The 20,379-nt window shown below is 38.1% G+C and overlaps 1 protein-coding gene across 1 annotated transcript in view; it reads left to right on the top strand.

Moving 5' to 3' along the window:
• FTO (FTO alpha-ketoglutarate dependent dioxygenase) overlaps positions 1-20,379 on the top strand; it is a 379,775-nt gene that overhangs the window by 131,510 nt on the left and 227,886 nt on the right. Inside the window, exon 4 of the mRNA XM_082862799.1 lies at positions 2,932-3,075. Coding sequence (XP_082718925.1) covers positions 2,932-3,075 — 144 coding nt within the window. The remainder of the gene's footprint in view (positions 1-2,931; positions 3,076-20,379) is intronic.

Raw genomic sequence — 20,379 nt, 5'->3', positions numbered from 1 at the left:
TTTAATATTGAGAACTGTCCTAATTTAGCAGTGTCACGCTTTATTACATTATTGGATTTAATTTGCATTTGTTTCCTCCCCCCATAATTAACATTTTCTTTTCCTGCCATCTAGCGTAGTAAGGACCGTGAATGGTGTGAACTGAAAGAACATTTTGTTTTTAAGCAGGCAATTTAGTACAGATGTTCATTGGATGCTTTTTATATGCCAGTCACTGGGGCTCTAAATGTGGATGAAACAGAAAAATGGACCCTGCCCTTGAAGACCAGAGTCTAGTGGATTAAAGTCTAATGGAATTTAAAATGTTCCCTTTTTTAGTAATCAGTGATGAACATTTACAGCTCCCCTGGAAGGAAATCTCCCCTGGGCCTAGGTCTTTGTTTCATTTACTGATATACCCCAAGTGCCCAGGTCAGTGCCTAGTATACAGTAACTGCTCAGTAAATATTTCTTAGGTGAACTTTTACAAGTTTTTATGTAAGTGCAGGACTCTTAGTGTAGGTGAACCATAGTGTCTGCCTTCCACTTCCTTTACGTCTCTCCCACTCCTCATCCCAGCCACGTAGTTCTCTGCCCAGAAAAGTCAGCCTTGACTTTCCTTCCAGAAATATTATATGTACGTATACGTACGTGTGTGTGTTTGTACTTCTTACACAAATTATAGCCTATGCCTTTCTTTCCCTTAAAAATATATCAGATAGTTCTCTATCAGTGCATACTCATGTTACTTTTAGTGGCTGTATAGTATTGATTACTCGGACATTTCATAATTTATTAAACCAGAAACTTATTGATGGGTATTTAGGTTATTCTGATCTTTTGCTCTTATACACAGTATTACGGTAAATATCCTCACTCAAGTTGTGACCTCTGCAAGTAGGAATTTTAGTATACATTCCTAAAAGTGGAATTGTGGAATTCTTATAAGTTCAAAGGGTTTATGTATTTGTAATTTTGATAGGAATTGCCAAATAGTCTTCTACAGAGAATATGAGTGTGCCATTTTGCTGCACTCTGACTAACACCATATTTTATCAAAGTGCTTGATTTTTTTGTGATCTGATAGGTGAAAAATATCGATTATGGCTTTGTATTTCTCTTACATAAATAAGTTTGAACATCATTTTATACGTTTACAAACTCATTTCATTTTACGTGTTCTGTCGTTATAACTTCTGCCCATTTTTCTATGTGATAATTGATCTTTATCTTATTGATGTGTAGGAGCTCTTTGTATAGTTAAAAAAAAAATTCCATGTCTGTGCTTGCTTGTTTATATTTCTATGTGAATTAGAGAATCAGCTTGTCTAGTGACCTGCCCCACTCACCTAAAAAATCAATCCTGTTGGTATTTTTGTTGTGTTTGTGTCAAATTTATAGGTGATTTAGGGAGAACCGGCATTTCCATGATGTTTCGTCTTATTTCCCAGGAACATAATATGTCTTTACATTTGTTTAAGTGAGTCATTGTTGTGATAAAGGGCATTGTCTTAACTTTGGGACTGTTTCTAATGTTTCCCTATTAAAATATGCTGGCTTTGGGATTGAGATAGATCTGTATTGTATCATGTTAAGGAACTAGCCGCCCATTGCTATCTTATTGAGGTTTTTACCATGAAAGGATATATTTTGTCACATACATTTGTGTAATTGTGGTGACTCATATATCTGTTGTTTGTTTGTTTTCATCTATGAATATGATGAATTTTAAGTATAGACTTTTGCATATTGAACTATCCTTGTACTCATGGAATAAGTTCTACTTGGTCATGGAAAGTTATCCTTTTAATATGCTGCTGGATTTGGATTCTGTTTTCTTATATAGATCTTCCATGACCTACTGGGGTTATCTCCCAATAAGCCCATTGTAAGTTGAAAATATAAGTCACAGCTGCATTTAATACACCTAACCTACCAAACATCATAGCTTAGCCTAGCCTGCCTTAAACCTGCTCAGAACACTTACATTAGCCCACAGCTGAGCAAAATCATCAGACACAAAGTATATTGTAACAGAGTGTTGAATATCTCATGTAACTTATTGAATATTGTACTGAAAGTGAAAATGAGAATGGTTGTATGGGTACAGAATGGTTGTAAGTGTATTAGTTCTCCACCCTTCTGATCACGTGGCTGACTTGGAGCTGCCTGTGCCCAACATCACAAGAGAGTATTGTTCTGCATGTCGCTAGCCTGGGATAGGATGAAATTCAAAATTGGAAGTATGGTTTTGACTGAATGAATGTTGCTTTTACACCATTGTAAAGTGAAAAATCGTTAAGTTGGGGACCATCTGTACTGTATTTAAGAAATATGCATTGATTTTTCAGATGTGAGACTGGTGTGTGTGTGTGTGTGTGTGTGTGTGTGCGCACACACATGCGTGTGCTTGCTTTGGAGTTTGATACATATTTTGTCTTTATGAAAAGAATTTGAACACTTTTCTTTTTCTGTGCTCTTGAACAATTTACAGTGGATTGAAATTACCCACTTCTTAATTTTTTGATAGAATTCTCCTTTGCAGCTCTCTACTCCTGTGTTCTTTGACAACTACCCCTATACCTTCTTTGGCTTTTTTTTAGCTTTTCTACCTCTTCTGGGGTCAATTTTGGTCATTAATGTTTTCCTAAAAACCTATCCAGATTTTCTAATTTAGTTACATGGAATTGAACAAAATAATCTTCTTTCATTTTCTTTGGTATGTGTGGTTATTTCCTCACCATTTTCAGATTTTTTTGATTAAAAAATAAATAACATGTTAACAATATTCTAAAGAATGTGTTTTTTTAAAAAAAATATGACGTAAAAAGAGTATATAGTTCACTTATCCATATTTTATTAAAACCTCAGTTATTCCTAAGGTAACTATTATGAAACCCAGAACTTTAGATGAAACATTTCCATTCTGACAACTCTCTTCTCTTTTGACAGACCCTGAAGAGGAAAGTGAGGATGACCCTCAACTCGAAGGCAGAGATCCTGATATTTGGCACGTTGGTTTTAAGATCTCATGGGACATAGAGACACCTGGTTTGGCGATACCCCTTCACCAAGGAGACTGCTACTTTATGCTTGGTAATTGGGAGGATCAAAGCTATACTGATGCTCTAGTGTCTAGGTTTTAGGTTATTGGGTACATATTTTGAATATGTCTTTTGAAATAAACTTTTCAGGTTTTTTATAGTGATAATAAAACGTCTACATGTGACTAGGTTTTCTTAAAAGATACGGCTAATTTTTATTTTCATCTTTTTCAATTTTATTTTATTTTTTATACAGCAGGTTCTTATTAGTTATCTATTTTATACATATTAGTGTATATATGTCAATCCTGATCTCCCAATTCTCCACCACCACCACCACCCCGTCACTTCCCCCCTTTGTGTCCATACGTTTCTTCTCTACATCTGTGTCTCTATTTCTGCCTTGCAAACCGGTTCATCTGTACCAGTTTTCTAGATTCCACATATATGCATTAATATACGATATTTGTTTTTCTTTCTCTGACTTACTTCACTCTGTAGGACAGTCTCTAGATCCATCCACGTCTCTACAAATGACCCAATTTCGTTCCCTTTTATGGCTGAGTAATACTCCATTGTATATATGTACCACATCTTCTTTATCCATTCATCTGTTGATGGGCATTTAGGTTGCTTCCATGACCTGGCTATTGGAAATACTGCTGCAATGAACATTGGGGTGCATGTGTGTCTTTGAATTATGGTTTCCTCAGGGTTTATGCCCAGGAGTGGGATTGCTGGGTCGTATGATAATTCTATTTTAGTTTTTTAAGGACCTCCATACTGTTCTCTGTAGTGGTTGTATCAATTTACATTCCCATCAACAGTGCAAGAGGATTCCCTTTTCTCCACACCATCTCCCGCATTTGTTATTTGTAGATTTTCTGATGATGCCCATTCTAACTGGTGTGAGGTGATACCTCATTGTAGTTTTGATTTGCATGTCTCTAATAATTCGTGATGTTGAGCAGCTTTTCATGTATGTCTTGGCCATCTGTATGTCTCCTTTGGAGAAATGTCTATTTAGGTCTTCTGCCCATTTTTTGATCGGGTTGTTTGTTTTTTTAATATTAACCTGCATGAGCTGTTTATACATTTTGGAGATTAATCCTTTGTCCATTGATTCATTTGCACATATTTTCTCCCATTCTGAGAGTTGTTTTTTCATCTTGTTCCTAGTTTCCTTTGCTGTGCAAAAGCTTTTAAGTTTCATTAGGTCCCATTTGTTTATTTTTGTTTTGATTTCCATTACTCTAGGAGGTGGATCAAAAAAGATCTTGCTGTGATTTATGTCAAAGAGTGTTCTTCCTATGTTTTCCTCTAAGAGTTTTATAGTGTCTGGTCTTACATTTAAGTCTTTAATCCTTTTTGAGTTTATTTTTGTGTAAGGTGTTAGGGAGTGTTCTAATTTCATTCTTTTACATGTAGCTGTCCAATTTTCCCAGCACCACTTATTGAAGAGACCGTCTTTTCTCCATTGTATATCCTTGCCTCCTTTGTCATAGAATAGTTGACCATAGGTGTGTGGGTTTATCTCTGGGCTTTCTATCCTGTTCCATTGATCTATATTTCTGTTTTTGTGCCAGTCCCATATTGTCTTGATTACTGTAGCTTTGTAGTACAGTCTGAAGTCAGGGAGTGTGATTCCTCCAGCTCCGTTTTTTTCCCTCAAGACTGCTTTGGCTATTCGGGGTCTTTTGTGTTTCCATACAAATTTTAAGATTTTTTTGCTCTAGTTCTGTAAAAAATGCCATTGGTAATTTGATAGGGATTGCACTGAATCTGTAAATTGCTTTGGGTAGTACAGTCATTTTCACAGTATTGATTCTTCCAATCCAAGGACATGGTATATATCTCTGTCTGTTTGTGTCATCTTTGATTTCTTTCACCAGTGTCTTATAGTTTTCTGAGTACAGGTCTTTTACCTCCTTAGGTAGGTTTATTCCTAGGTATTTTATTCTTTTTGTTGCAATGGTAAATGGGATTGTTTCCTTAATTTCTCTTTCTGATCTTGTGTTGTTAGTGTATAGGAATGCCAGAGATTTCTGTGCATTAATTTTGTATCCTGCAACTTTACCAGATTCATTGATTAGCTCTAGTAGTTTTCTAGTGGCATCTTTAGGATTCTCTATGTATAATATCATGTCATCAGCAGTGACAGTTTTACTTCTTCTTTTCCAACTGGATTCATTTTATTTCTTTTTCTTCTCTGATTGCTGTGGCTAGGACTTTGAAAACTATGTTGAATAATAGTGGTGAGAGTGGACATCCTTGTCTTCTTCCTGATCTTAGAGGAAATGCTTTCAGTTTTTCACCATTGAGAATGATGTTTGCTGTGGGTTTGTCATCTATGGCCTTTATTATGTTGAGATAGGTTCCCTCTATACCCACTTTCTGGATAGTTTTCATCATAAATGGATGTTAAATTTTGTCAAAAGCTTTTTCTGCATCTGTTGAGATGATCATATGGTTTTTATCCTTCAGTTGTTGACATGGTGTATTACATTGATTGATTTGCATATATTGAAGAATCCTTGCATCCCTGGGATAAATCCCACTTGATCATGGTGTATGATCCTTTTAATGTGTTGTTGGATTCTGTTTGCTAGTATTTTGTTGAGGTTTTTGCATCTATATTCATCAGTGATATTGGTCTGTAATTTTCTTTTTTTATAGTATCTTTGTCTGGTTTTGTTATCAGGGTGATGGTGGCCTCATAGAATGAGTTTGGGAGGGTTCTCTTTTTCTTGATGAGTCTGGCTAAAGGTTTATCAATTTTGTTTATCTTCTCAAAGAACCAGCTTTTAGTTTTATTGATCTTTGCTATTGTTTTCTTTGTTTCTATTTCATTTATTTCTGCTCTGATCTTTATGATCTCTTTCCTTCTACTAACTTTGGGTTTTGTTTGTTCTTCTTTCTCTAGTTCCTTTAGGTGTAAGGTTAGATTGTTTATTTGAGATTTTTCTTGTTTCTTGAGGTAGGATTGTATTGCTATAAACTTCCCTCTTAGATCTGCTTTTGCTGCATCCCATAGATTATGGATCGTCGAGTTTTCATTGTCATTTATCTCTAGGTATTTTTTGATTTCTTCTTTGATTTCTTCAGTGATCTCTTGGTTATTTAGTAACGTATTGTTTAGTCTGCATGTGTTTGTGTTTTTTACATTTTTTTCCCTGTAATTGATTTCTAATCTTATAGCATTGTGGTTGGAAAAGATGCTTGATATGATTTCAGTTTTCTTAAATTTACCAAGGCTTGATTTATGACCCAAGATGTGATCTCTCCTGGAGAATGTTCCGTGTGCACTTGAGAAGAAAGTGTAATCTGCTGTTTTGGGGTGGAATGTCCTATAAATATCAATTAAGTCTATCTGGTCTGTTGTGTCATTTAAAGTGTGTGTTTCCTTATTAATTTTCTGTCTGGATGATCTGTCCATTGGTGTAAGTGAGTTGTTAAATTCCCCCACTATTACTGTGTTACTGTTGATTTCCTCTTTTATAGCCATTAGCATTTTCCTTATGTATTGAGGTGCTCCTATGTTAGGTGCATATATATTTATAATTGTGATATTTTCTTCTTGGATTGATTCCTTGGTCATTATGTAGTGTCCTTCCTTGTCTCTTGTAACATTCTTTATTTTAATAAAGTCTGTTTTATCTGATATGAGTATTGCTACTCCAGCTTTCTTTTGGTTTCCATTTGCATGGAATATCTTTTTCCATCCCCTCACTTTCAGTCTGTATGTTTCCCTATGTCTGAAGTGGGTCTCTTGTAGACAGCATATATATGGGTATTGTTTTTGTATCCATTCAGTGAACCTGTGTTTTTTGGTTGGAGCATTTAATCCATTCACGTTTAAGGTAATTATTGATATGTATGTTCCTATTACCATTTTCTTAATTGTTTTGGGTTTGTTTTTGTAGGTCTTTTTCTTCTCTTGTGTTTCCCACTTAGAGAAGTTGCTTTAGCATTTGTTGTAGAGCTGCTTTGGTGGTGTTGTATTCTCTTATCTTTTGCTTGTCTGTAAAGCTTTTGATTTTTCTGTTGAATCTGAATGAAATCCTTGCCGGGTAGAGTAATCTTGGTTGTAGGTTCTTCCCTTTCCTCACTGCAAATGTGTCGTGCCACTCCCTTCTGGCTTTTAGAGTTTCTGCTGAGAAATCAGCTATTAACCTTATGGGAGTTCCCTTGTATTTTACTTGTCGTTTTTTCCTTGTTGCTTTTAATAATTTTTCTTTGTCTTTAATTTTTATCAGGGTGGTTACTGTGTGTTTCAGTGTGTTTCTCCTTGGGTTTATCCTGCCTGGGACTCTCTGCACTTCCTGGACTTGGGTGGCTGTTTCCTTTCCCATGTTAGGGAAGTCTTTGACTATAATCTCTTCAAATATCTCCTCAGGTCCTTTCTCTCTCTCTTCTTTTTCTGGGACTCTATAATGCGAATGTTGGTACGTTTAATGTTATCCCAGAGGTCTCTTAGGCTGTCTTCATTTGTTTTCATTCTTTTTTCTTTATCCTGTTCCGTGGCAGTGAATTCCGCTGTTCTGTGTTCCAGGTCACTTATCCATTCTTCTGCCTCAGTTATTCTGCTGTTGATTCCTTCTAGTGTATTTTTCATTTCAGTTATTGTATTGTTCATCTCTTTGTTTGTTCTTTAATTGTTCTAGGTGTTTGTTCGTTAATTCTTCTAGGTCTTTGTTAAACATTTCTTGCATGTTCTCGATCTTTGCCTCCATTCTTTTTCTGAGGTCCTGGATCATCTTCACTATCATTATTCTGAATTCTTTTTCTGGAAGGTTGCCTATCTCCAGTTCATTTAGTTGTTTTTCTGGGACTTTATCTTGTTCCTTCATCTGGTACATAGTCCTCTGCCTTTTCATTTTGTCTATCTTTCTGTGAATGTGGTTTTCATTCCATAGGCTGCAGGATTGTAGTTCTTCTTGCTTCTGCCAGCTGCTCTCTGGTGGATGAGGCTATCTAAGAGGCTTGTGCAAGTTTCGTGATGGGAGGGACTGCTGGTGGGTAGAGCTGGGTGTTGCTCTGGTGGGCAGAGCTCAGTAAAACTTTAATCCACTTGTCTGCTGATGGGTGGGGCTGAGTTCCCTCCCTGTTGGTTGTTTGGCCTGAGGCGACCCAGTACTGGAGGCTGCAGGCTCTTTGGTGGGGCTAATGGTGGACTCCAGGAGGGCTCACGCCAAGGGGTACTTCCCAGAACTTCTGCTGCCAGTGTCCTTGTCCCCATGGTGAGCCACAGCCACCCCCTGCCTCTGCAGGAGACCCTCCAACACTAGCAGGTAGGTCTGGTTCAGTCTCCTGTGGGGTCACTGCTCCTTCCACTGGGTCCTGATGTGCACACTACTTTGTGTGTGCCCTCCAAGAGTGGAGTTTCTGTCTCTCCCAGTTCTGTCGAAGTCCTGAAATCAAATCCTGCTATCTTTTAAAGTCTGATTCTCTGGGAATTCCTCCTCCCATTTTCCGACCTCCAGGTTGGGAAGCCTGGTGTGGGGCTCAGAACCTTCACTCCAGTGGGTGGACTTCTGTGGTATAAGTGTTCTCCAGTCTGTGAGTCACCCACCCAGCAGTTATGGGATTTGATTTTATTGTGATTGCGCCCCTTCTGCCGTCTCATTGTGGCTTCTCCTTTGTCTTTGGATGTGGGGTATCATTTTTGGTGAGTTTCAGTGTCTTCCTGTCGATGATTGTTCAGCAATTAGTTGTGATTCTGGTGCTTTCACAAGAGGGAGTGAGAGCACATCCTTCTACTCCACCATCTTGAACCAATCTCTCCGATACTGCTAATATTTAGAATTGCTTTTCTTTTCATTCCCAGTGTTTATGCAGTTCCCCAAATATGCTAAAGTTTTCAAGATTTTTCATCAGTGCTACTAAATCATCTAAGTCAACTTATCAGTGTGAAGTTTTAAAAATATTTCCCTATCTATATAGGTTTTTAGTGAAAGTTTTTTCTAGTTTTGAATTTAGGTTCTTCTCAAAAATAGCTGACCTGACAACACAGCCTCCCTCCCACCCCTCACCCCCCACCCCAATTGACTTTCCCTCATTTCCCTCATGTAGTTCTTTGGGAAGCAGTAATTCAGCTGTGGTCAGGCTAACTGAAGCTGTGGTGTTTGTGGAGCTTTGCTTTTCGTTTCTTTGCTCTAAGTTTTTTGTTTTATTTTTAGACTTTCTCTTTGTTTCCTGACGCACAGTGTGCAAACAGCATCCTTTTTTCCTCGAACAGCTTCTCAGGGTTTATTCTGTCCTTGGCTCTGATCTCCTGATCATTTAGGGCTGCTCTCACTCTTACCTGCCTGGGGGAGTCTACTCATGTGTTTGGTTTTAGAGCCAGGAAGCACCAAGGCTCAAACCGAGTATTTATAGTAAGAATTATCTCCCAATTAATGGAGTGTTTCTGTGTGCTGCATAAGGTTCTGGAGTACTGGAGATGGATAAAACTTGGTCCTTGCCTTCTAGGAATTATGAGTTTGGAGTGGCCCTTTCGGACATTTCATCATTAAGTGTTTTCCAAATTTCAGTCATTCGCACATCAGCTTCATGGTTTTTGCCATATCCATGTGCTCCCCATGTTATTATTACTTATGTAACATTTCTCTCTAGATTAACTCAGTTTTTTTTCTTTCGTCAAAATGAATTTTGTGGGGGAGATTTTATATCGCTATCTTAAATGGAAAACCAGTATCACTTGACATAATTAGAAGCGTTGTTAGAAAAAGAAGAGAGTTTATAGAAAGAAGGTAAAACAGAATTAAGTGCCCACCGCTTTTGTTTGCTGCAGGTCCTGAGCCTCAGTCCTGTTCTCTCCTTAGTAACTGTTATGAAGAGGTGTTAACTGGATCATGGTACCAATCTTGGACTTTGTCCTTCATGTCAGCAGGGAGATTGGAAGATCATTACGTAGGGAATTACTTTCTCCTGGTACGATTCAGTGGTAAATTCTTCAATTCTTCTCATGGATGAGTCCTGCGTTTGTTACACACTGATCTAAGTAAACCCTAAATCTCTTGCCTTCCATTTGCATGTTGCTTTCCAGCTTACAGATCAATTTCACATAAGCAATTTCATTCAGTCTCCAAACAGCCTTGCCGGTGGGGGGTGGGGGGGAAGGTGCAGGGATTGTGCTGTTCTTTCTTAATTTGCCAAAAGTCACTCACTTCGTGTGAGGCAGAACTGGGACCAGTGTGGGTTGCAGGTTTCATGTATGGTGTTTTTCTTGCTCTAAAAGGGACCGTTTAGATTGGATCCCAATTCACTGAAATCTCTAGGTGGGAATGCTTTTAGGGTTAAGGTCATCTCTTGGCCTGCCCCTCCCCTGCTTGCCTCAGCATCTGAGTTTCTATTCTGAAGTCTTTACCCCATTTGAGCATTATTTGTAGGTAGAACAGATTATTAATTCATTTTTTAAGAGACCACCCGATGTGGATATTTACCGTGAGTATAAATGGGTGATAGTTTCAGCCAGTAAACCACTTTCCTTTTGGATACTCTGTTGGAGTTTCTATGACTATTTTGCACCTTTTAAAGAAGTGAGAGTCAGAAGGGTGCTATTTTTAATAGCTTTATTAATTTTCTGTAAACAAAAGTAGTAAATACACATGGTAAAGACTCAACTACTTTCTATTTATTTAATAACATCTCATGTATTCTCTTCTGATTGAAAAAGTAATACATGCTCATTGTAGAGAAAAGAAAGTCTGAAAAGTATAAAATGAAAGGATATAAAAATCAGGTTCATGCCTATTTTAGTACATTCCTTTTCAGTCTTTTTCCTATGTGTGCATATATATGTATCTGGAATAACAATAGTATATGAATAACAGCTATGTTTATTGGGGACTAATGACAAGTCAAACCTTCTTGGAATCTTCTCAGTAACCCTGAGAAGTAGATGTTAGCTATATTGAGAAAGAAAAATTTAAGGTTAGATCAATGTCGTTACTTAACCAGGGTTACACAGCAGGTAAGAGGCGTGGATTGGAACTTGTCACTTTAGCCCACTTGGGCTCTGACACCTGTGTCAGGCCATCCCCTCCCCACCACCTGGAGTCCCTCCTCACCCCACTGCAGCGCTGCCCCCCTGCTCTGGGCTTCTGTGCCTTCCTCCCCCTCCCTCAGCGTGATGCCTAAGTTGTTCAGAAGGGCAGAAAAGAAGGTGACAGTGGTGGTGTGTTTGCTTCTTTCTTTTCCATTTCCTTTTTAAAAAAAATTTTTTTAATTAAAAAAATTTTTTAACACCTTTATTGGAGTATAATTGTTTTACAATGGTGTGTTAGTTCCTGCTGTATAACAAAGTGAATCAGCTATATGCATACTATATCCCCATATCCCCTCCCTCTTACGTCTCCCGCCCACCCTCCCTCCCTATCCCACCCCTCTAGGCGGTCACAAAGCACCAAGCTGATCTCCCTGTGCTATGAGGCAGCTTCCCACTAGCTATCTGTTTTACATTTGGTAGTGTATGTATGTCCATGCCACTCTCTCACTTCGTCCAAGCTTTGCATTTCTTTTTAAAGTTATGTTTTTCTTGGCTCAGAAAAACATTAAAAATGAAAATATTAAATAATTATGTTGTCCTTTGACTTATATATTATAATGAATATACATTTTAAATTATACACTGGTTCCCTTTTTCTGTTGTAGGTGATAAACAGAAGAAGTGTGTTATTATTTTATAGGAGCTGATATCCAAGACATACTATCTAGTCCTGGTTTCCCAACTCCTGCCCTCAGATATAGGTTAAATAACTGATAACCTACTGAACTGGGCCAAGCATAGCCCACTGTACCCAAAGTTTGTATTTAGAATCTATTTTCTTATTAAGATGTCGTGTTTGATTTCTAAAATGAATTTTCCCACACCTCCTCTTAGCCAAAACAAGACAAAGATAAAAGCAACCGTGGTCGAAAGCTACCTTTTCTCTTTACTTTTTAAAAGGCAAATACTATAAAGAGCCTTGTGGAGGGACCTCAGCCCTGTGCTGATGTCTGAAATCTGAACTTCATAGCACTTATGAAAAGGAAACAGTTTAGCTCAATTTATAATAATATATTGGTCTGCAGAGGAAGTGCAGACTGAACCCTGCTGTCTCAAGTAAATACTCCAGGGGTGTCTGATGGGGAACGTGTCGGGTGCCTGTGATAAATCCACTGCCTGTGGAATTGAGTGAAGGCCCTGCTTGCAGTGCCTGAGGACACGCTTAACTGGGGTTGTCACGGTTTTACTTTTAAATTGGAATCTTTGTCCTAATCTCAGAGTTAGACATGACCAGATTTGCAAACAGATTTACAATTTTCACTAATTTTCCAACCAGGACTTCAAAACACACTTAGAGAAGGAAAAAAAACACACTCTGGTTTTTCTCAGAGTAGGATGATTTACTTTGCCACAGATGTTTTCCATAGACTGAATGCAACCAGGGAGTTAGGGACTTAAAGGTGGCTTGGAGACAAACTGCGGGTTTGTTTTTTTGTGGAACAGATTATATAGTTCAAGGGACATCAGCCAAATTATGTTCATTAACCAGGAGCTGAGTGTGGAGGTGGGATGGTGCAGGACAAAGGTGAGTGCTAGGTAAACATTTTGGGCAATGCCCCCTCCCCTTGTTATTATTTTTTACATGTCACTCTTCAAGACTCTGTTCTATCTCCTCTCTTTACTTTCGTTTCCTTAAATCCAACTACATCTCATTTTCACATATGTGTCATTACTATACCCATCAGCTATTTCAAAGCTTTAGTTGCCAAGTAAAAATTCCATGGCAAAAAAAGAAAACAGCAATATAAATTGAAATGCACAGTATTTCTTTTTTGGGTTGGCATTCGCTCACCAGCAGTTCAGGGTAGAATAATGGAAAGGCCATTTCCCATCAGGTGACCAGGTTCCAGACTCCCCTCTTGTCCATCGGCTGTGCATCGTTAGTTCCCCTCTGAACCTCTGCCGCCACTGCAAAACTAGTGCTTCACGATACTTGCTTCCCAGGGTCATTGTGAGGCCAACTCAGAAATTATATGGGAAAGTGCTTTGTAAACTACGACTTGAACATGGCGACTCATTATGAAGATTGGTGGGGGCCAGGTTTATTTACAGAGCCTGGCCTGTGGATTTTTCTAGATGAGGTTCACCTTCTCTGAAATACCTATGTCTTAGAGCAGCAAGTCCCAGCGCACTGTGAATGTTTGATGTGGTATAACCTGAAAACGTGCCACACTTCTATTTCTGGAGCCAACCCGCGCCCTCGAGTTGGAGCCCGTAGCTCTGTGAGCAGGAAGAAGAGAGGCCTCTAGGAGTTTACCTGGGGCTCCTCTGGGACTTCGCTTGGAGACCATAGTATCTTTGTAAATCCTCCAGGTGTCCCTCAATCCTGCCCTGATTTAGACCTTTTATTCAGAGGAAAAGGCTTTTGTTACTTCTTCCTCTGACCCCATTCCCTTGCTCCTCCAACCTCTGACTGACCAACTGAAGTAAAAAGTACCTCTAATATATGACTTAATCATAAATTCTGAATAATTATACTTTATTACCTCTCATGGGTCTTGAAACCGTAGGTGCTACGTTCTGCTTTCTGCCGAGGCACGGGAATCATACAGAAACAGTAATAAATTATAACTTCAGGCTGCAGTCAGTAGGCTTGAGGAATTGCCATTTAAGTGGAAAGTGCTTGAACAGCCAGATGAGCACGTGCCATGTTTATTTTCGCTTTGAAAAGTAGGACCATGACAGTATGGTTTCAACCGCTTGTCCAACGTGAACTTACTGTGTTCTTCCCTGCTCAGCAACTGCAGTATTTGCTTCTTGCTGTTCACGTTTTACAGGGTTGAGGTTGTGTCTCTTCTGAAACTTTCGCTCTAGAATATGCCCCTAAAGGCTGACGTTTTCAAACTTGGGCTGTTTTGACTTGATACCGGATTTTTTGGTATTCAGTTGAATTGGGGAGAGGGCATAGCTGGTGTCATAGGCTCTGAGGATAGGAACCTGAGTGTGTTCCTAGGTACTTGGAAGGATTTGCCTCTCTTACACTTTCTTATCATATCCAGTCTTTTCGCTTATTTCTGTAGTATTTATGTTGTGAACTTTACTTGAAGCGCATGTGATGAGTACCTACTGAGGGTCAGGCACTGTGCTGGAGGCTTTGATATATTTCATTTATTTCTCGTAACAAGCCTGTCATGTAGGTAGTTATCCCCTTCTGAGCCCCATTTTTTTTCCCAGCAAAGAAAATCCATGGGGATTGACTGCTCGTGGGTACCTGGTTTCTTTCAGGGGTATGAAAATACTCTGAAATTAGTCTGTTGTGGTTGCCCAGTCCTGTGAACACACTAGCAGGCAGTGAGTTGTTTGGTATGTGGGTTACAGTTCCATGAAGACTTCTTTAAAAAAGGAAATTGAGGCTCAGAGAGGTAAAACCACTTGTTCAAGGTGACATACCTAGTGAAGCTTGTGTTTGAATCCAGGTTTTTCTGAGATCAAAGCTGTTCTTTCTTCCACTTGGCTAGCTCTACTAATTATATAGTCATGGAATCTTTTTTCGTTAAAAGTGTGGAAAAAATAATATTAATTGAACGATTAATAGATGAATGCACATATATTCTGCACATATATTCTTAGATTCAAACAATATGGAGATGTATAGAATAAAATGTGGAACTACTCTTTCACCTTCCTCTATCTGGTCCTTTTGTAAGCCTTAACATAGATATAGCAATCTTAAAATATTTACATCTATGTTACTGCTGCTTTTTTAAAATAACACAAATGGGACTTTATACGTGTGTGTGTGTGTGTGTGTGTGTGTGTGTATGTATAGGTATATTACTAGAATACTTGCTTTTTTTTTTAACTTAATATGTCCTAGAGATCTTTCCTGTCAGTACCTCATTCATATTAGTGTTAGTAATATATTAAAAATAATACATATACTAGGAAATAAAAATTCAAACAGTGGAGGTTGATCTAAAATGTAAAGTGAAAAACTCTTTGCCATCTACCCCCAAGTTCCATTTCTTAGAAGTAACTACTTTTCACTGTATTTGCATTTTATTCTTTTAGTGATTCTCTCCCTCTTAACTCATAAAATATGCTTAATACTTCAGTTTTTTCATCCAGCAACTTTAAGGACTATCAGTTTTTTCATGAAGAGAAATATGGAATCGGCTCTCTTATACTCTTTCTTACTCTTGCTAACTTTTGTTAGTTAACGTTTTAGGGTTTTTTCTGTTAATTGATTACCTTTGTACCAAGATATAGATGCTCTCTCTTGACTTCTGGTATTTCAGTCGTAACATTACTTTCACACTTTTGAAGTGCATAACGATTACGTACTGATCTGTAATTTTGATGAGACGACCATGCTTCCTTTGTATATGGATTCTGAACTTCGAAAACCAGTACCTCACAGTGCTAATGTGTGTGTTATTAACTGTAGAACCAAATGGAGTGACTGGATGCATACATGGAAGTTGTCATCCACTGTAATTATTAAACCTCTGTCAGATGAGAGGACACGTTGCAAATGTCAGGTCGAAATTTTATACCTCATCGAAAGCTCAGAATCATGCTCCATTCTTTAGCTAGCTTTGTATTTGAACCATGACTTTCTTGTGTAGCTCTCCCTTTCCCCGGGAATTCATCATTGCCTTTCTGTATTACTGCTGGAAGAATCGTGCCATAGTGAAAGCTCTGTGCCACTAGGTGTTTTGTCACACTACTTATTTAATGCTTTGATAAACACTGGCTTCTTCAAACCCACCTGGCACAGTTATCATATTGAGATTTCTTCTCATTGCACTCCTTGGCAAATTGCATTTTTACTTGGGTCCTGTGTCTTTTGTCTTTTTTAGAATTTTCTAAAAATGTCTTCTGTCTACTTTAGATTCCAGAAAATGTGTACCTTCTACAGTACCTAATACAGTACTTTGAATATGGTAGGTTCTTTAATAAATATTGAATCAATGAGTGAAATGAACGGACCAAGGATTGGCTTTTCTCCCCTTCATTCATGGCAATACAGGCAAAAGGAAGTACTTATTCTATCCTTGAAAGCTCCTGGCTGGAAAGGGTTTTGAAGACCCTCTGCAAAACAGATGGCCATTCATCTAATACTCTGGGGTCTCCAGAGACAGCTTTTAGAATCTTCCATGACAGTCTATTCCTTCAGTGACCCATGCTTTACTTCCTTGTGGCTAATCCAAATAACCATGTGGCAACACAGAATTTTCCAAAATGACACAGTGTCTGGATCAATCTGTACATTCTCCTTCATGTTTTTTATAAGAAAACCACCAAAGGTAACAAAAATGTGTTTTTTTTTTTAACTGAGGATGGATGTGTTACTATGAATTATGAGGTCCTTTTATTCTCTATGGTTCATTCAGTCAGTCACACTGTATTGAGGTAATTCTACATCTGGGTTGGGTAGATGGAGTTTTCCCCTTTGGCTGGCAGTTTTCATATGCCCTCTTTGGCTATTACGTTATCTCTATAACATAACTCCTAAAAGCACGAGCTCTGGGAAGGAATTTTTTAGGCTTTTAATTTGATTGCATAACCTGTATTCCCTCTTTGCCACTTCTGTAAAGGCAGTGAAGGAATGACCATGAATGAAGCCTTTAAAAATTTTTATTTATTTATTTATTTTTATTACAATTAAAAATTTTATTTTATTTATTTATTTTTTTTTGGCCATGCCACGCAGCTTGTGGGATCTTAGTTCCCTGACCAGGGATTGAACCCAGGACTAGACCAGGAATGAATTTGACTTTCCTGAATCAATCAGTCCCTGCAACAGATTTCAAGGCCAGACTATATACCCTATAATGAAAGGTTCATTAAACTTTTCCTGTGGAATAATTCTTCTAGGCCCAATAACCATTTAAAATTTTTAAAAAGATGTAAATTATAGTCCTTGGTCAGTTCATTATAGTGGCTTTATCCTAAAATAGGTCCTGGCAGAAACCTTTCTCCTTATATTTGTTCATACTGTTCCTTCCACCTTGTCATGTTTTCCCCTTGTGAGTTTACATGTGTAACTCACCTATTTAGGGGTGACATTAAAAAAATTTAATACCCACAATGTCAGGGGCACCAACTATTCAGTGTGTTTGCCATAACTCTCTTTCCCCTCTGGACTGTAGCAATTGATATAGAAGTCTTATCTACTACAGCTAAGCTTTTTCAGAGCCGGTATTACATATATTCTTGTACTATACACAGCACTTAGTGCCTTGTGCAGAATAGGAACTTGCTGAGTATCTGGAGACAACAGTCTTTTTTTCCTCCCTAAGTGTGAACCAGAAACCATAACTATCTTCCTCAGTTGTCAGTGGAAAATCAGATGTGAGATAGGAGTGACTAAAGAGAGAAATCGAAAGGTATATGAAGGAACAGAACTTAGAGGTTTAAGTGGCTGCTTCTGTTTCATTCATTAACTTCATTTTGGAAGTTCTGGTGCCCAGAGTTCACTGTAGTAGAGGGTGATGTGATGGCGCTGTGTATACAAACTAGGGAGAGAAGAAACGTCATTCAAATTTTCTGTTATCCTAACCTCTGTTCCTTCTCATCTCTCCATTTCCACAATCCCCTCTGCCCTCCTGTCTCTTGGGAAGAGTTGCCACGTGGAAGAGTAAAGGCAGCCCTTCCCAAAGTGGGATTAAAGTTCTTTTTGCCTATTTAGAAAGCAAGAATGAATGATTAACCTCAAGAATGTATTCTCTTTGAAGCCTAACTATAAACCAAGCATTCCGTAAAAGTTAATTTCAAAAAAAAAAAAAAAAAAGAGAGAGAAAGATGTGTACCCTGAGGTCATCTTCACCTCTGTACCTGTTTTTATGAAAGAGTTTTTAGTCCCCTGGAAAATTATATTGGGGAAGGTTTAAAAAACTAACCAAAACTCTTATCACCCACACCGACTGCAGTGTTCTGTCATTTTTATTTGGGGAATGAATATCTCTTTTCTGAGGATCTCTTCATTGAACATTTTCCTTTGGATTTTTAAAAAATCATCATACTTACTGTTCTAGTTTTTATTGCTAGGTACAAAAGTAATAATATATGTCATCCAGTCAAAGATGCTATCAATTTTAAGATGTATTCCAAATTCAGAGATGTTAAATATGAAGAAAAATTAGGATTGATGGTCATTGTAGAAAATTTACAGACTATAAGAAAGTATAAACTGGATAACAAAAGTACATCATAATATCACCACACAGAGATAACATCATTCATAACTATTTGGTCTAATTCCTTCTAGTGTTTTTTCCTATACTTGGGAATATATGTTTGTTTATTTATTTTTTTAGAAAATTAATATCATGTTAGGTATAATGTTTTACATCTTGTTTTTTCCAATAATTTTATATCTTGAACATTTTTCCCTATTAAATATTCTTTGAAAATGTGATTTTTAAAAAATGGCTTAAATAGTAATCCCCTAGTTTTGTCATGCCATTCATTTCCAGTGCTTTGGTATCATATATATTGCCCTGTGAACATCTTTGTATATACATCTTTGTCTGCACCTGTAAGTATTTCTCTAGGAAAAGTTACCAGAAGTGGGATACCTGGGTGAGGATGAGAGTGTCGATATGTAAAGACGGTGCATATTGTACTGTCAGATGGTTAATCAGAAAGATTGTTTTCCGTTTACCTTTCTACCTACAATGTATGAAACATGGTTATTAGTTACTTCTACTAGCCTATTTATCTCACCCTAGGCAACACTGGGCATTACGATTTAAAAATATTTTTGCCAGTTTAATGATGAAAATAACATGAGTGTGACTTACTACTATACCTACACATATTCATATCTCCTTGAATGGCTATAGGATTCTTGAGTAACAAGCTTTCCACCTTTAAACTCTGTAGATATTGTCCCCTTGACCTCTGATGTTTGATGTTAGGAAGATATCTGAGATCATCTTCAAATTGATTATATTGTGGCAAACTGTGTTTTTTTCCTTTGGACATTTGTAGTATTTTATATTTAATTTTTGAACAGAATATGTTTATATATTTGGTCAGCCATTTTGTAGTACAGACTCAGGCCTTTTCACAACTTTGGAAAATATTCTTCTGTTATTTCTTTGACTATTCTTTCATTTCTCTGTTTTCTGCTTTCTTCCCTAAGATTCCTGTTACATCTGTTTTGGCTTCCAGAATCTGCCCCTCGTGTCTTATTTATTCTGTCACTAGTTTTTGTTTTCCCTCTGAGTTCTGGGAGAATTTCTCGAGTTCTCATTTACTTCGGTAATTTGATTTTTCTGCAGCACGCCTTCTGTTGTTCACTCCAGCTATCATCATTTTAAATGAAGCCATACGTATTAAAAACAAGTCAACTCCAAGCAACCTTTCCTGATCTCACGCTGCTCCATCCTCACAGCTGCTTGCCCCATTTTCACAGGTGCAGTGCCCTCTTGAATCAAGCGGCTTCTTGAAATACTGAGAATTTTACAAAATTTTTTTCTGTCCGTTTGAGTAACACTTTTTCGGAAGAGACAGTTTCTGTCAAACTGGTTCCTTTCCTTAGAACTGTAATACTTTTGCCTGAGTCTAGTGATTTTTCCTTGTCTGTTTTTCCTTATAGAAAAAGGACTAGCACCGGCTGATAGGCAAGTCGGTGTTAAGGTTTGTTCTGAAAAACTTAGTATAGGTTCCCGACCAAATCCTTCACTTGAAGGAGGAGGAAGAAAATGTATCTTTGCAGGGCCAGATGAGAGAGTTGATGAACTGGAGTGTACTGAATGACTTGTTTCTGTCTTTGGGTGGTATAGATGCTCACAGTATGAGCAAACCCTGGCAGCTTTTGGACCATTCCTGGCATACCTGCTCGCTCCGGTTTCTTACCTCCAACAATGCCTGGTTCTATTCGCAAAGCGATGACTTGCACCAGCAACACGTCTGGGGGTCTATGGGTCCCGCGGGTGGTGTGCATTTAACACTGTCCTGCAGAGCCTACAGGCCTCTGGGTGCCCTGTAGCCTCTCCTGCCCTTCTGCTCTGCACCTTCTGAGCTAGAGGGGGAGCACTGCTCTCAGGATCTGCTTGATATATATATCAGGATGCTGCCCTTTTTTTTTTTTTTTTTTAGTCCCCCTTTGTTCCTCCACTATGTCCCATGTCCAGCTCTGTTCTAACACTTAGCCAGTTTCACCTCACTCATTTCATGGTAAAATCCTTACGGACAAGATCATGTCATTCAACTCTGCATCTCCAGGACTTAGTACAGCTTCTGCCATAAAGGGATACCAGATAAATAAATTAGGGCCAAATGAGTGCTCTTGAATTGGGGTCCCCAAATGATACACAAGCAGCTGCTTTGGTCAGCATTACCCTAGGACAGTGC

This window comes from Leucopleurus acutus, assembly GCF_964270905.1.
Source record: "Leucopleurus acutus genome assembly, chromosome: 20".
NCBI lineage: Eukaryota > Metazoa > Chordata > Mammalia > Artiodactyla > Delphinidae > Leucopleurus > Leucopleurus acutus.
Note: the sequence above shows the minus strand (reverse complement) of the source record. Positions and strands in the feature narration are given on the sequence as shown.